This window comes from Eschrichtius robustus, chromosome 14 (assembly GCF_028021215.1).
Source record: "Eschrichtius robustus isolate mEscRob2 chromosome 14, mEscRob2.pri, whole genome shotgun sequence".
NCBI lineage: Eukaryota > Metazoa > Chordata > Mammalia > Artiodactyla > Eschrichtiidae > Eschrichtius > Eschrichtius robustus.
Genome location: NC_090837.1, coordinates 100085030 through 100100658, shown reverse-complemented (window position 1 = coordinate 100100658; position 15629 = coordinate 100085030). Strand labels below are relative to the sequence as shown.

Below are 15629 nucleotides of genomic sequence, written 5' to 3'. Positions count from 1 at the left end.
GCCACTACCATACTGTTTTGATTACTATAGCTTTATAATAGTCTGAAGTCAGGGAGCATGATACCTCCAGCTCTGTTCTTTCTCAAGATTGTTTTGGCTGTCCAAGGTCTTTCGTGTTTATATATACATATATATATATGTATGTATATATAATATATATTATATATATACATACGCATACACATACACATACATACATACGTATTTGGCTGCACCAGGTCTTAGTTGCAGTACATGGGATCTTTAGTTGCAGCACGTGGGATCTTTAGTCGTGGCAGGCGGGATCTTAGTTGTGGCATGCATGCAGGATCTAGTTCCCTGACCAGGGATCAAACCTAGGCCCCCTGTATTGGGAGTGCAGAGTCTTACCCACTGGACCACCAGGGAAGTCCCTCCATATATAGTTTTAACTTATTTGTTCTAGTTCTGTGAAAAGTCTCATGGGTATTTTGATAGGGATTGCATTAAATCTGTAGATTGCCTTGAGCAGTATGGTCATTTTAATAATATTAATTCTTCCAATCCATAGCACAGTATATTTTTCCTTCTGTTAGTGTCATCTTCAATTTCTTTCATTAGTGTCTTCTAATTTTCCAAGCACAGGTCTTTTACCTCCTTAGTTAGATTTATTCCTATGTAATTTATTCTTTTTTCACATGATTATGAATGGGATTGTTTGCTTAACTTCTCTTTCTGATAGTTCATTGTTAGTGTATAGAAATGCAACAGATTTCTGTATATTAATTTTGTATCCTACACCTTTACTGAATAAATTGATGAGCTCTAGTAGTCTTTTGGTGGCATCTTTAGGATTTTCTATGTATAGTATCATGTCATCTGTAAATAGTGAGTTTTATTTCTTCTCCAATTTGGGTTCCTTTTCTTCCGTTTTCTTGTCTGATTGATGTGGCTAGGACATCTAGTACTGTGCTGAATATAAGCAGTGAGAGTTGGCAATGTTGTCTTGCTCCTAATCTTAGTGAAAATGCTTTGAGCTTTTCACCGTTGAGTATGATGTTAGCTGTGGGCTTATCCTATATGACCTTGCTTATGTTGAGGTGGGTTCCCTTTACACCCACTGTAGAGAGTTTTTATCATAATTGGCTGTTGAATTTTGTCAAAAGCTTTTTCTGCATCTATTGAGACGATCATATGATTTTTATTCTTCAATTTGTGAAAGTGGTATATCACATTGATTGATTTGTGGGTGTTGAACCATCCTATGTATCCCATTTAATCATGGTGTATGATCCTTTTAATACATTGTTGGATTTGGTTTGCTAATAATTCGTTGAGAATTTTTGTGTCTATGTTCATCAGTGATATTGGCCTATAACTTTCTTTTTTGTTTGATAGCTTTGTCTGGTTTTGATTTTGCCATCAGGGTGATGCGGCCCTCATAGGACAAATTTGAAAGTGTTCCTTCCTCTGCAGTTTTTTGGAATAGTTTGAGAATGACAGGTGTTAACTCTTCTCTAAATGTTTGGTAGAATTCATCTGTGAAGCCATCTGGTGCTGGACTTTTGTTTGAATTAGTAATCAAAAAACCTCCAACAATTTCATTACTGGTAATTGGTCTGTTCATATTTTCTGTTTCTTCCTGGTTCAGTCTTTGCAGATTGTATGCTTCTAGGAATTTGTCCATTTATTCTTGGTTGTCCATTTTATTTGCATACAGCTGTTCATAGTAATCTCTTTATGATCCCTCTTTGTATTTCTCTGGTGTCAGTTGTAACTTCTTTTTCATTTCTGATATTATTGATTTGGGTCCTCTCTTTTTCTTGATGAGTCTTGCTAAAGGTTTACCAATTTTGTTTATCATTTCAAAGCAGCAGCTCCTAGTTTGGTTGATCTTTTCTATTTTTTTTAAGTCTCTATTTCGCTTATTTCTTCTGATCTTTATGATTTCTTTCCTTCTACTAACTTTGGGTTTTGTTTGTTCTTTTTCTAGTTCCTTTAGATGTAAGGTTAGGCTGTTTGTTTGAGATTTTTCTTGTTTCCTGAGGTAGGCTTGTATCACTGTAAACTTCCCTCTTAGACCTGTGTTTGCCACGTCCCATAGATTTTGGATCGTTGTTTTTTCATTTCCATTTATCTCCAGATATTTTTAAATTTCTTCTTTGATTTTTTTCAGTGATCCATTTGTTGTTTAGTAGAATATTGTTTAGCCTCCACATGTTTTTGTTTTTTGCAATTTTTTTCTTGTAGTTGATTTTCTAGTCTCATAGCATTGTGGTTGGAAAAGATGCTTGATATGATTTCTTAAATTTACCGAGACTTACTTTGTGGCCCAGCATGTGATCTATCCTGAAGAATGTTCCATGTGCACTTGAAAAGAATGTATATTCTGATGCTTTTGGATGGAATCTATATATATATATATATATATATATATAAAAGTTCATCTGGTCTAATGTGTCATTTAAGACCAGTTTCCTTATTGATTTTCTGTCTGGATGATCTGTTTGTTGATGGTAGTGGGATGTTCAAGTTCCTCACTATTATTGTGCTACTGTCAGTTTCTCCCTTTATGTCTGTTAATATTTGCTTTATGTATTTGCTTTATGTATTTATGTATTTGCTTTATGTATTGCTGCTCTGTTGGGTACATATATATCTACAGTTGTTAAATCTTTTTCTTGGGTGCTCCCTTGATCAATATGTAATGTCCTTTGTTACTTGTTACAGTCTTTGTTTTAAAGTCTATTTTGTCTGATGTAAGTATTGTTATCCTGGCTTTATTTTCATTTCCATTTGCATGGAATAACTTTTGTCCATCCCCTGACTTTCAATCTGTGTGTCTCTTTAGATCTGAAGTGAGTCTCTTGTAGGCAGCATATACCTGGCTCTTGTTTTTGTATACATATACAGCCATTCTGTATCTTTTGATTGGAGCATTTAGTCCATTTACATTGAGAGTAATTATTGATAGGTACATACTTATTGCCATTTTAGTTGTTTGAGTTGTTTTGTAGTTCTTTTTTGATACTTTCTTCTCTTGTTCTCTTGTCTTGTGATTTGATGACTATCTTTAGTGTTGTTATGTTTAGAAACTTCTCTCTTTTGTGTGTATCCATTATAGATTTTTGGTTTGTTGTTACCATGAGGGATGGTAAGTTGCTGATCTCGTAATTTCAAACACATTTAAACAACCCTGCATTTTTACTCCCCTCCCCTCACAATTACTGTTTTGACATTATATTTTACTTTTTTTTTTTTTTTGTATCCCTTAACTACTTATTACAGATATAGGTGATTTACTACTTTTGTCTTTTAACCTTCTTACTACCTTTGTACATGGTAGGTTTACTACCTTTACTGTATATTTGCTTTTACTGATGAGCTTTTTCCTTTCATAGTTTTCATGTTTCTAGTTGTGGCCTTTTCTTCTTTGCTTAAAGAAGTCCCTTTAACATTTCTAGTAAGGCTGGTTTCCTGATGCTGAACTCTTTTAGCTTTTGCTTAGCTGTAAAGCTTTTGACCTCTCCATCAGATCTGAACGAGAGCATTGCCAAATAGAGTATTCTTGGTTGTAGGTTTTTCCCTTTCATCACCTTAAATATATGGTGCCACTCCCTTCTGGTCTGCAGAGTTTCTGCTGAAAAGTCAGCTGATAGCCTTACTGGAGTTCCCTTGTATGTAACTTGTTGCTTTTCCCTTGCTGCAGTTTATATTCTCTCTTTATCTTAATTTCTTCCATTTTAATTACAGTGTATCTTGGTGTGGTCCTCTTTGCATTGATCCTGCTTAGGACTCTCTACCTCCTGGACCTGGATGTCTGTTTCCTTTCCTAGGTTAGGGACGTTTTCAGCTAGTATGTCTTCAAATATGTTCTCTGCCCCTTTCTCTCTCTCTTCTCTTTCTGGGACCCCTATAATGAGAAAGCTAGTATACTTGATGTTGTCCCAGAGGTCTCTTAAACTGTCCTCATTTCTTTTCATTCTTTTTTTTCTGTTCAGCTTCAGTGGTTTCCACTACTCTGTCTTCCAGCTAGCTGATCCATTCTTCTGCATCATTTAATCTGCTATTGATTCCTTCTAGTGTATTTTTTATTTTAGATACCGTATTCTTTGTCTCTGGTCCTTCTTTCTGTTTTTTTACTCTTTGTTAAAAACTCCTAACTTTTTACTCTGCTCATCCATTCTTATCCCAAGTTCTTTGATTGTCTTAATGATCATTACCTTGAACTATTTACTGGGTAGACGGCTTATCTTCACTTCTCTTAGTTCTTCTTCTGGGTTTTTTCATTTGGAACATGGTCCTCTGTTGCCTCATTTTACCTAATTTGCTGTTTTTATTTCTGGGTATCTCATACGTTGGTTGCATTTCCTGATCTCAGAGAAGTAGTCCCTTTTAGGAGATGTCCTATGTTCCCTGCGGCACACTGCCCTCTGGTCACCAGAGCTGTTTGCTCTAGGGCTATATGAGGGCTGCGTTGGTCCTCCTGTTGTGGCAGGATGACTATTGCGGGCAGCCTGGTAGGTGCAGCTGGCCCCGTCTGGTTGTTTGCCAGGCCCTGCCTTGTGCGGAGGCTGCTGGCCTCTGGTTGGCAGGACCAGGTCACAAGGTGGCTGCAGAACCCAGGGTGGTCCCAGATCTACTGCTCACCGTTGGGCAGAGCCTGGTTCTGGCATAGATTTCTGCGGAACCAGGGTTCCTGGATCTAGTCTTGGCCTGTTGGTGGGTGGGTCCCATTCCTGATATGGCTGGCTGTGGGTTCTACAGTATCCCAAGGCTGGTACTGGCCCACTGTATCCCTGAGCAGCTAGCTGAGGATTCTAAGGTATCTCAGAGCTGGTGTTGGCTTTCTGGTGGGTGATTCTAGGGACTGGGGGGTCCATGGGCTACTTCCAGCTCACTGCTTGGTGGAGCCAGGTCCCGAGGCCTCTGGCTGAAGGGTCCTTGGGGTCCTACAGCTGGTGTCATCCCACTGGTGGGTGGGGCTGAATCCTGGGGTATCCTGATACTGTTGCCAGCCTGCTGACACGTCGCCTGACACCTGAAAAGGCAAGCTGCAGTGATCCTAGGGCCAGCGTCCACCCACTGGTGGGTGAAGCTTGGTCGTGGAGTCTCTGGCTGCAGTGGTCCTGGGGCTGGTGTCTGCCTGCTGCTGGTCGGGGCCGGGCCCCAGGGGGGACTGGGGCAGGTACTTACCCACTGGTAGGCAGAGCTGGGTCCTGCAGTCTCTGGCTGCAGGGCCGTGGGGGTCTTGGATCTAGTTCCAGGGTGTGGTGCCAGGGCCTAGGCCCTCTGGTGGACAGGGCTGTCTGCAGGAGTGGCTGGGGGCTCGTGGGGTCTTAAGGCAGCCTGCCTGCTGGGTGGGGGTGGGGCTGTGTCCCTGCCTGGCTAGTCACTTATCCTGAGGCCTCCCAGTACTGGTGCCTACAGGCGGCTGGGCAGGGCAGGGCTGGGTCCTGAAGCTGATAAGCTATAGGGAGAATTCAAAAATGGCACTTTCCAGCACGGGTGTCCATGTGGTAGGATGAGTTCCCCAAGGTGGCTGCCACCAGCGTCTGTGTCCCCAGGGTGAGCTGCAGGTGCCTCCTGCCACTCCAGGGGGCGCTCTGAGATCAGCAGGTGGGTGTGACCCAGCCTCCTTTCAAATTACTGCTCCTGCCCTGCGTCCAGGAGCGTGTAAGATTATATTGAGTCTAGTTCTTTTTTTTTGATACGTCTTTATTGGAGTATAATTGCGTCACAATGCTGTGTTACTTTCTGTTGTACACCAAAGCAAATCAGCCATATGCATACACATGTCCCCATATCCCCTCCCTCTGGAGCCTCCCTCCCACCCTCCCTATCACACCCCTCTAGGTGGTCACAAAGCACCGAGCTGATCTCCCTGTGCTATGCGGCTGCTTCCCACTAGCTATCTATTTTACATTTGGTAGTGTATATATGTCCATGCCACTCTCTCCCTTCGTCCCAGCTTACCCTTCCCCCTCCCCGTGTCCTCAAGTCCATTCTCTACGTCTACATCCTTATTCCTGCCCTGCAGCTAGGTTCATCAGTGCCATTTTTTTCTTTTTCTTTTTCTTTTTTTTTTTAGATTCCATATGTATGCGTTATTATACGGTATTTGTTTTTCTCTTTCTGACTTACTTCACTCTATATGACAGACTCTGGGTCCATCCACCTCACTGCAAATAACTCAATTTCGTTTCTTTTTATGGCTGAGTAATATTCCATTGTATATATGTGCCACATCTTCTTCATCCATTCATCTGTCAATGGACACTTAGGTTGGTTCCATGTCCTGGCTATTGTAAATGGAACTGCAATGAACATTGTGGTACATGACCCTTTTGAATTATGGTTTTCTCAGGGTATGTGCCCAGTAGTGGGATTGCTGGGTCATATGGTAGTTCTATTCTTAGTTTTTAAGGAACCTCCATACTGTTCTCCATAGTGGCTGTATCAATTTACATTCCCACCAACAGTGCAGGAGGGTTCCCTTTTCTCCACACCCTCTCCAGCATTTGTTGTTTGTAGACTTTTTGATGATGGCCATTCTGACTGGTGTGAGGTGATACCTCATAGCAGTTTTGATTTGCATTCCTCTAATGATTAGTGATGTTGAGCATCCTTTCCTGTGTTTGTTGGCAATCTGTATATCTTCTTTGGAGAAATGTTTAATTTAGGTCTTCTGCCTATTTTTGGATTGGGTTGTTTGTTTTTTTGATATTGAGCTGCATGAGCTGCTTGTATATTTTGGAGATTAATCCTTTGTCAGTTGCTTCGTTTGCAAATATTTTCTCCCATTCTGAGGGTTGTCTTTTCGTCTTGTTTAAGGTTTCCCTTGCTGTGCAAAAGCTTTTAAGTTTCATTAAGTCCCATTTGTTTATTTTTGTTTTTATTTCCGTTACTCTAGGAGGTGGGTCAAAAAAGATCTTGCTGTGGTTTATGTCAAAGAGTGTTTTTCCTATGTTCTCCTCTAAGAGTTTTATAGTGTCTGGCCTTACATTTAGGTCTTTAATCCATTTTGAGTTTATTTTTGTGTATGGTGTTAGGGAGTGTTCTAATTTCACTCTTTTACATATAGCTGTCCAGTTTTTCCAGCACCACTTATTGAAGAGGCTGTCTTTTCTCCATTGTATATTCTTGCCTCCTTTATCAAAAATAAGGTGACCATATGTACGTGGGTTTATTTCTGGGCTTTCTATCCTGTACCATTGATCTATATTCTTGTTTTTATGCCAGTACCACACTGTCTTCATTACTGTAGCTTTGTGGTATAGTTTGAAGTTGGGGAGCCTGATTGCTCCAGCTCCATTTTTCCTTCTCAAGATTGCTTTGGCTATTCAGGGTCTTTTGTATTTCCATACGAATTGCAAAATTTTTTGTTCTAATTCTGTGAAGAATGCCATTGGTAATTTGATAGGGATTGCATTGAATCTGTAGATTGCTATGGGTAGTAGAGTCATTTTCACAATATTGATTCTTCCAATCCAAGAACATGGTATATTTCTCCATCTGTTTATGTCATCTTTGATTTCTTTCATCAGTGTTTTATAGTCTTCTGAGTACAAGTCTTCTACCTCCTTAGGCAGGTTTATTCCTAAGTATTTTATTCTTTTTGTTGCAATAGTAGATGGGATTGTTTCCTTAATTTCTCTTTCTGAGTTTTTCTTGTTGGTGTATAGGTATGCCAGAGATTTCTGTGCGTTAATTTTGTATCCTGAAACCTTACCAAATTCATTGATTGATTAGTTCTAGTGGTTTTCTGGTGGCATGTTTAGGATTTTCTATGTATAGTATCATGGCATCTGCAAACAGTGACAGTTTTACTTCTTCTTTTCCAATTTGTGTTCCTTTTATTTCTTTTTCTTCTCTGATTGCCGTGGAATAAGAGTGGCGAGAGTGGACATCCTTATTCCTGATCTTAGTGGAAATGCTTTCAGTTTTTCACCATTGAGTATGATGCTTGCAGTGGGTTTGTCATATACGGCCTTTATTATGTTGAGGTAGGTTCCCTCTATGCCCATTTTCTGGAGAGTTTTTAATCATAAATCGGTGTTGAATTTTGTCGAAAGCTTTTTCTGCATCTATTGTGATGATCATATGGTGTATCACATTGATGGACTTGCATATATTGAAGAATCCTTGCATCCCTGGGATAAATCCCACTTGATCGTGGTGTATGATCCTTTTAATGTGCTGTTGGATTCTGTTTGCTCGCTAGTATTTGGTTGAGGATTTTTGCATCTATGTTCATCAGTGATATTGGTCTATAATTTTTTGTGATATCTTTTTCTGGTTTTGGTATCAGGGTGATGGTCGTTTCGTAGAACGAATTTGGGAGTGTTTCTTCCTCTGCAATTTTTTGGAAGAGTTTGAGAAGGATTGGTGTTACTTCTTCTCTAAATATCTGAGAGAGTTCGACTGTGAAGCCGTCTGATCCTGGACTTTTGTTTGTTGGAAGATTTTTAATTACAGTTTCAATTTCATTACTTGTGATAGGTCTGTTTATATTTTCTAATTCTTCCTTGTTCAGTCTTGGAATATTGTACCTCTCCAAGAATTTGTCTGTTTCTTCCAGGTTGTCCATTTTATTGGCATATAGTTGTTTGTAGTAGCCTCTTATTATCCTTTGTATTTCTGCAGTGTCAGTTGTGATTTCTTCTTTTTCATTTCTAATTTTATTGATTTGCATCCTCTCCCTTTTTTTCTCGATGAGTCTGGCTAAGGGTTTATCAATTTTGTTCATCTTCTCAAAGAACCAGCTTTTAGTTTTATTGATCTTTGTTATTGTTTTCTTCATTTCTATTTTATTTATTTCTGCTCTGATCTTTATGATTACTTTGCTTCTACTGATTTTGAGTTATCTTTGTTCTTCTTTCTCTAGTTGTTCTAAGTGTAGGGTTAGATTGTTTATTTGAGATTTTTCTTGTTTGTTGAGGTGAGACTGAATTGCTGTCAACTTCCCTCTTAGAACTGCTTTTGCTGCGTCCCATAGGTTTTGGGTCATCATGTTTTCATTGTCATTTGTTTCTATGTATTTTTTAATTTCTTCTTTGATTTCTTCAATCATCTCTTGGTTATTTAGTAGCTCACTGATTAGCCTCCATGTATTTGTGTTTTTTTACAGGTTTTTTTTTTTTTCCTGTAAGTGATTTCCAATCTCATAGCATTGTGGTCAGAAAAGATGCTTGATATGATTTCAATTTTCTTAAATTTTCTGAGGCTTGATTTGTGACCCAAGATGGGATCTATCCTGGAGAATGTTACGTGTGCACTTGAGAAGAAAGTGTATTCTGCCACTTTTGGGTGGAATGTTCTATAATCAGTTAAGTCCATCGTGTCTACTGTGTCATTTAAAGCTTCTGTTTCCTTATTTATTTCATTTTGGATGATCTATCCATTGGTGTAAATGGGGTGTTAAAGTCCCCTACTATTATTGTGTTACTGTCGATTTCTCCTTTCATGGTGGTTAGCATTTGCCTTATGTATTGAGGTGCTCCTATGTTGGATGCATAGACATTTACAATTGTTATATTTTTTCTTGGATTGATCCTTTGATCATTATGTAGCATCCCTCCTTATTTCTTATAACAGTTTTTATTTTAAAGTCTATTGTATCTGATACGAGTATTGCTACTCAGCTTTCTTTTGATTTCCATTTGTACGGAGTATCTTTTTGCCATCCCTTCACTTTCAGTCTGTATATGTCCCTAGGTCTGAAATGAGTGTCTTGTAGACAGCATATATATGGGTCTTGTTTTTGTATCCATTCAGCCAGTCTGTGTCTTTTGGTTGGGACATTTAATCCATTTACATTCAAGGTTATTATCGATATGTATGTTCCTATTACCATTTTTTTAAATGTTTTGGGTTTGTTTTTGCGGGTATTTTTCTCCTCTTGTGTTTCCCACCTAGAGAAGTTTCCTTAGCATTTGTTGTAAAGCTGGTTTGGTGGTGCTGAATCCTCTTCGCTTTTGCTTGTCTGAAAAGCTTTTGATTTCTCCATCTAATCTGAATTGAGATCCTTGCTGAGTAGAGTAATCTTGGTTGTAGGTTTTACTCCTTCATCACTTTAAGTATATCCTGCCACTCCCTTCTGGCCTGCAGAGTTTCTGCTGAAAAATCAGCTGATAACCTTATGGGGATTCCTTTGTATGTTACTTTTTGTTTTTCCCTTGCTGCTTTTAATATTTTTTCTTTGAATTTAATTTTTGTTAGTTAGATTAGTATGTGTCTTGGTGTGTTTTTCCTAGGGTTTATCCTGTATGGGACTCTCTGCGCTTTCTGGACTTGGGTGACTAGTTCCTTTCCCATGTTAGGGAAGTTTTTGACTATAATCTCTTCAAATATTTTCTCAGACCCTTTCTTTTTCTCTTCTTCTTCTGGGACCCCTATAATTCGAATGTTGGTGCATTTCGTCTTGTCCCAGAGGTCTCTGAGACTGTCTTCAATTCTTTTCATTCTTTTTTCTTTATTCTGCTACTTGGCAGTTATTTCCACCATTTTGTCTTCCAGCTCACTTATTCGTTCTTCTGCCTCAGTTATTCTGTTATTGATTCCTTCTAGTATATTTTTCCTTTCAGTTATTGTGTTGTTCATCTCTGTTTGTTTACTCTTTAGTTCTTCTAGATCTTTGTTAAACATTTCTTGTATTTTCTCAATCTGTGCCTCCATTCTATTTCCGAGATTCTGGATCATATTTATTACCATTACTCTGAATTCTTTTTCAGGTAGATTGCCTATTTCCTCTTCATTTATTTGGTCTTGTAGGTTTTCACCTTGCTCCTTCATCTGGAAATATTTTTTTGCTGTCTCATGGTTTTTTTTGTTGTTTTTTTTTTATGAGTGGGATTGTGTTCCTTTCTTACTGGTTGTTTGGCCTGAGGCTTCCAACACTGGAGTTGGTAGGCTATTGGGTAGAGCTGGGTCTTGGTTCTGAGATGAGGAACTCTGTGAGACCTCACTCTGATGAATATTCCCTGGGGTCTGAGGTTCTCTGTTAGTCCAGTGGTTTGGACTCGGAGCTCCCACTGCAGGGGCTTCGGCCCGACCCCCAGCTCAAGAACCAAGAGCCTGCAAGCCGTGTGGGGTGGCAAAAAGAAAAAGAGGACAATAGCAACAAAGCCCAAAATAAAATTAGACTAGGAACCTAACAGATATGTTAGAAATAGTATAAAAGTAAAAATATAGATGGATCAACAACCAGAAGGTACAACAGTACCACAATAGTAAAAAAGAGGAGGAAAAAAAGGGGGGGAAAGGCCTCGGCTGTGGAGGGCAGGGCCTAAGCAAGAGCGAGGTTTTGGGTGGTGGGCGGGGCCTATGCTTAGGACCCACAGGGCTGGAAAAGGCCCTGGGGGGCTGTGCGGGGTGGGGCTTAGGCTCAACGGAACAGAAGGGGCCAAGGCGTGCCCCCCACTCCTGGTCTCAGAGGGCAGGGGACTTCACCTTCGAGCACAGCAAGCTTCCTGGGCTTGAGTGGGCGGGGCAAACACCCTCCTCTCCTCTCCTCCTCCTCCCGCAGCGCCCCTCCCGTCTGCCTCTCCTGTTCTCCCCCTCGGCCTCCTTCCTATGCCTCCAGGACCAATGCGGCCGGTGGGGGGGTTGCCCTGGAGGGCGGGGACCAGCCTGGGAGCCCAGCAGCCTTCCTGGGCTCCAGTGGGCGGGGCAATCTCCCTCCGCTCCTCTCCTGCTCCTCCCGCAGGGCCCTTCCCCCTGCCTCTCATGATCTCCCCGGCCTCAGGGGCCCCATCCTGTCTGGCCTCCACTTCTCCTCCCCCCTCAGTCCCCCCACGTCCTACCGGTTCACTTGGGGGTTCCTCCCGTCTCCTTGGGCATCAGGGTCCCCCATCAGTGGCAGGCAGGAGCCCTAGTTGTGGGGAGACACTAACTTGGCGTCTTCTCACACCACCATCTTGACTCTGCCCCCTATATTGTGTCTTTATTAAGTTTGATTATTTTGTAATCTTGTGTCTCTTTGACTTCATCTTACTTAGAGATTGTTGAGCTTGGATGTTTACATTTGCACACTTCATCAAGTCTGGGAGTTTTCAGCCATTATTTCTTCCAGTATTCCCTCCACCCCTTTCTCTTCTCCTTCTCCTTCTCAGACTTTCACAAGGCATACATCAGTTTGCTTAATGGTGTCCCAGTGATTGCTTACGCTCTGTTCACTTTTCTTTAACCTTTTTTTGTTGTTGTTCCTCAGGTATGATAATTTCTATTGTCCTATCTTCAAGTTCACTGATTCCTTCTTCTGCCTGCTCAAATCTGCCTTTGAGTCCCCTGTTCAATAGTTTCCATTATTGTACTTTTCATCTCCAAAATTTCTATTTAGTTTCCTTTTAGGTTTTCTGTCTCTCTGTTGATATTTCCATTTTGTTCACACATTGTTTTCTTGACTTTACCCACATCTCTTTTTTTCTTAGTTTTTTGATCATGTCTTAGGCCATTGTTTTGAAGTCTTTGTCTAGTAAATCTGCCATCAGGTTGTTTCAGGGACAGTTTCTATTACTGTTTTCCTTTGGGGCACACTCTCGTTTCTGTGTATGTCTTGTGACTTCTTTTGTTGTTGTTGAACACTGGAGATTCATCTAATAACATGGTAGCTCTGGAAATCAGATTCTACCCCTTCCCCAGGGTTTGCTGGGTTTTTGTTACTGTTTTGGGGTGGGGTTTTTTTTTTAACTGTTGGAGGCTCTTTGCTGAGTATCAACATTAAGGTGTGAACTTCCGGTCTTCTGAGGTCCTTTCTGAGTCTTTCCTTGAGCATGCGCAGTCACTTCTAACTAACTTTCCCCATATATGCAGTTGTTTTCAATGTCCTAGACTTTAAGGTCTGACTCCCAAAATGAGAAAAGGTGAAAAATGAAGGGAGAGATAGGGTGCCAGTCCTTTAACTCTCCTGGACGTTCCTTCAGGTAGAAGGGGAGGGGCTTGCAACAATGCAGGGAGGTGCAATGGCCACCTACCTCTGTCTACACCTTTGTGATCAGAAGTAGCAGTCCATAATCAGAGCACAGATGCCTGATGTTTGGAGAGCAGGGTCCTTTTTGCCCACCCTGGCCCACAAACTCTCCAGGAACAGTGCACAGCTGCCTCCCAGGGTGCTGGGGGTGGGCTAGGTAGCTGCTACTGTACTAAGAGTTGAAACTGAGCAAAATTGACTGCAATTACCGTCCATTTCTTCCCCTGGAAGTTGAGCCTTCAACAGACTCTCGAGTTCCAGATTAGTTACATCAGACAGATTCTGCCCCTGCGGTTGTGGTCCAGGCTGGGAGACGTTCCTGGTGCTTCCCACTCCACTGTCGCTGCAGAATCCAGTCAGGCACTTTTCAACCTTTCATCTATTGTTAATTCTCTTAACCTTTCAACCATTCTGTTGGTTGCCTGGAGAGCTAATGTTAAGGAGGTGATTGATTGTGCTTGAACTTGGCATCAGACATTTGCCTGGTGAATATTGTTGGGCCAGCTCACCTGAGGCCAGGATTGCTGTGGGCTCAGCAAAACAACCCATAAAGTTACTGCACTGTGTCTGCATATCATCCAGGAGGTTGAGACTTTCCCAACAACTGAAGTGTGACAAAATGAATCGATCATTCAGCTCCTGGGCATGTGTGGGAGACTTGTGTTTCAGTCAGTTCTTCACACGGTTTGATTTGCCCATTGCCTCAGACTTCCCTGGGGTCACATCACAAGTCAGAGAAGCGGTGGGAAGGTGAGCTGCAGAAGGCCAGGCCTTACCTGGACGGCCAGCCTCAGGCTCCGGGTGTTCGATGCTGTTTGACTTGTGCTTCCCCGTTGCCCGCGGGGTCTCTCCTCTGACCGACTCCTCTGTGCTCTTCCAGAAGAGGCTGAGCACTGCAGCTTCGGGGTGGGCTCGCTGTCCAGGCGGCGGCGCCCCCTGGCCCTGCGGGAGGACGGCCCTCGCCGGCGCACACACCTGCACATCGGCCTGCCCCACGACTTCCGCCCCGTGTCCTCCATCATCGACGTGGACATCCTCCCCGAGACGCACCGCCGTGTGAGGCTGTACCGGCATGGCTGCCAGAAGCCGCTGGGCTTCTACATCCGCGACGGCACGAGCGTGCGCGTGGCCCCGCAGGGGCTGGAGAAGGTGCCCGGCATCTTCATCTCCCGCATGGTGCCCGGCGGCCTGGCCGAGAGCACTGGGCTGCTGGCCGTGGACGACGAGGTCTTGGAGGTGAACGGGATTGAGGTGGCCGGGAAGACGCTGGACCAGGTCACGGACATGATGATTGCCAACAGCCACAACCTCATCGTCACGGTCAAGCCGGCCAACCAGAGGAACAACGTGGTGCGTGGCAGCCGTGCGTTGAGCAGCTCCGGCCGCTCCTCGGACAGCACGGCCAGCCGCCACAGCCTGCCTGCAGCCCACGTCCTGCAGAACTTGCCCCCTGACGAGATGGAGAGCGACGAGGAGGCCGACGTGGTCCTCGAGGGCGTCCTGGAGCCCCGGCTGGTACCCAGGCCGCCACCAGGCAGCCTCGCTCGGGTCAACGGCGCTGGCCTGGTGCCCGGCCTGCACAGCCCTGGGCGGGAGGGCAGCGTCCAGAGGCTGCTCAGCTCCCTCCGGTCCGACCCCCGCCACAGCCTGGCCCTGCCCCCCGGAGGGGTGGAGGAGCACGGGCCGGCAGTCACCCTGTAGGGCCAGGCGTCCGACAGGTCAGTTTCCCGAGGGGAAATACTTCCTTCTTCTTAAAGTTTTATTCCAGTCTTAAAATAAGAAAAAATTGTATACCGCACGCCTCCTTTTTGTTGTTTTTACTTATCCCTCCCTTTTCTCCCACAGCCCTACTCTTTATTCCAACTTATGGAGAGAAAAGAATATTGTATTTTTGTAGAATTTCTCCACAGAACGTAAAATACATACATACTCATGCACCGTCTGTACGAGGCTGGGTGAGGGTCTAGCACCTTTGTCAAGTGGTAGAAAGGATCTGACCAAGTGCAGAAAATACTTCATTTTTAAATTTTAAAAGTATACTTTTTAAAATGAAGCTTTAACATTACTTTTTTAAAATAGTCGAATTCATGTTTTCACTGTGCTTCCTGCCGACTTGCACTGATTCTGCTGACGGGCCAGAGGCTATGAAGATGGGACGTGGCAGGAAGGTAGGTAGAGGCTGGTCTTCAAGAGCAAATGCACCCACACCTGGAATAATAATAAGCATGGCGGTAGAGGATGAATTTCAGAACGTTGCACTGTTTGCAGTCCTGTCTCACATAGTGTGAAGTGGTCGTGGTGGCCACGGCGGCAGACTCGCCCCGACAGGCAGTTTTGTGAGGCCGTCAGAGGTGGCCTGTTTTTAGCCTTTGAGGTGAATTTAATTTTGGGAAGGGAGTGGAAGGCACAGCTCACCAGTACCATCTGTGATCAAAAGCCAGCATTTACTCTGAGGTAAAAACCAGTCTGTTCCTGTGGATTGTGACCCTGAGGGCAGTTTGTGAAGTGTTTCCAGCACGTCACACAGGCCTTCGAAAGGTCAGTCACTTGGATTTGTGGGTTCTGTGATCTTTGACTTTAAATAACAAGTCACATGGAATGTAAAGATTTTTAACACAGATTAAATTCATTGTCACTTCCTTTGGTATTCTAGCAATATTCACTTATTTAGTAATTTTAAAGGTTTATTCATGTTTCAGCC

At 42.8% G+C, this 15629-nt stretch overlaps 1 protein-coding gene across 1 annotated transcript in view; it reads left to right on the top strand.

The window, feature by feature from the left end:
- PARD6G (par-6 family cell polarity regulator gamma) overlaps positions 1 to 14690 on the top strand; it is a 103245-nt gene extending 88555 nt beyond the window's left edge. Inside the window, exon 3 of the mRNA XM_068563018.1 lies at positions 13809 to 14690. Coding sequence (XP_068419119.1) covers positions 13809 to 14629 — 821 coding nt within the window. The 3' untranslated portion in view covers positions 14630 to 14690. The remainder of the gene's footprint in view (positions 1 to 13808) is intronic.
- The last annotated feature ends 939 nt before the right edge of the window (positions 14691 to 15629 follow it).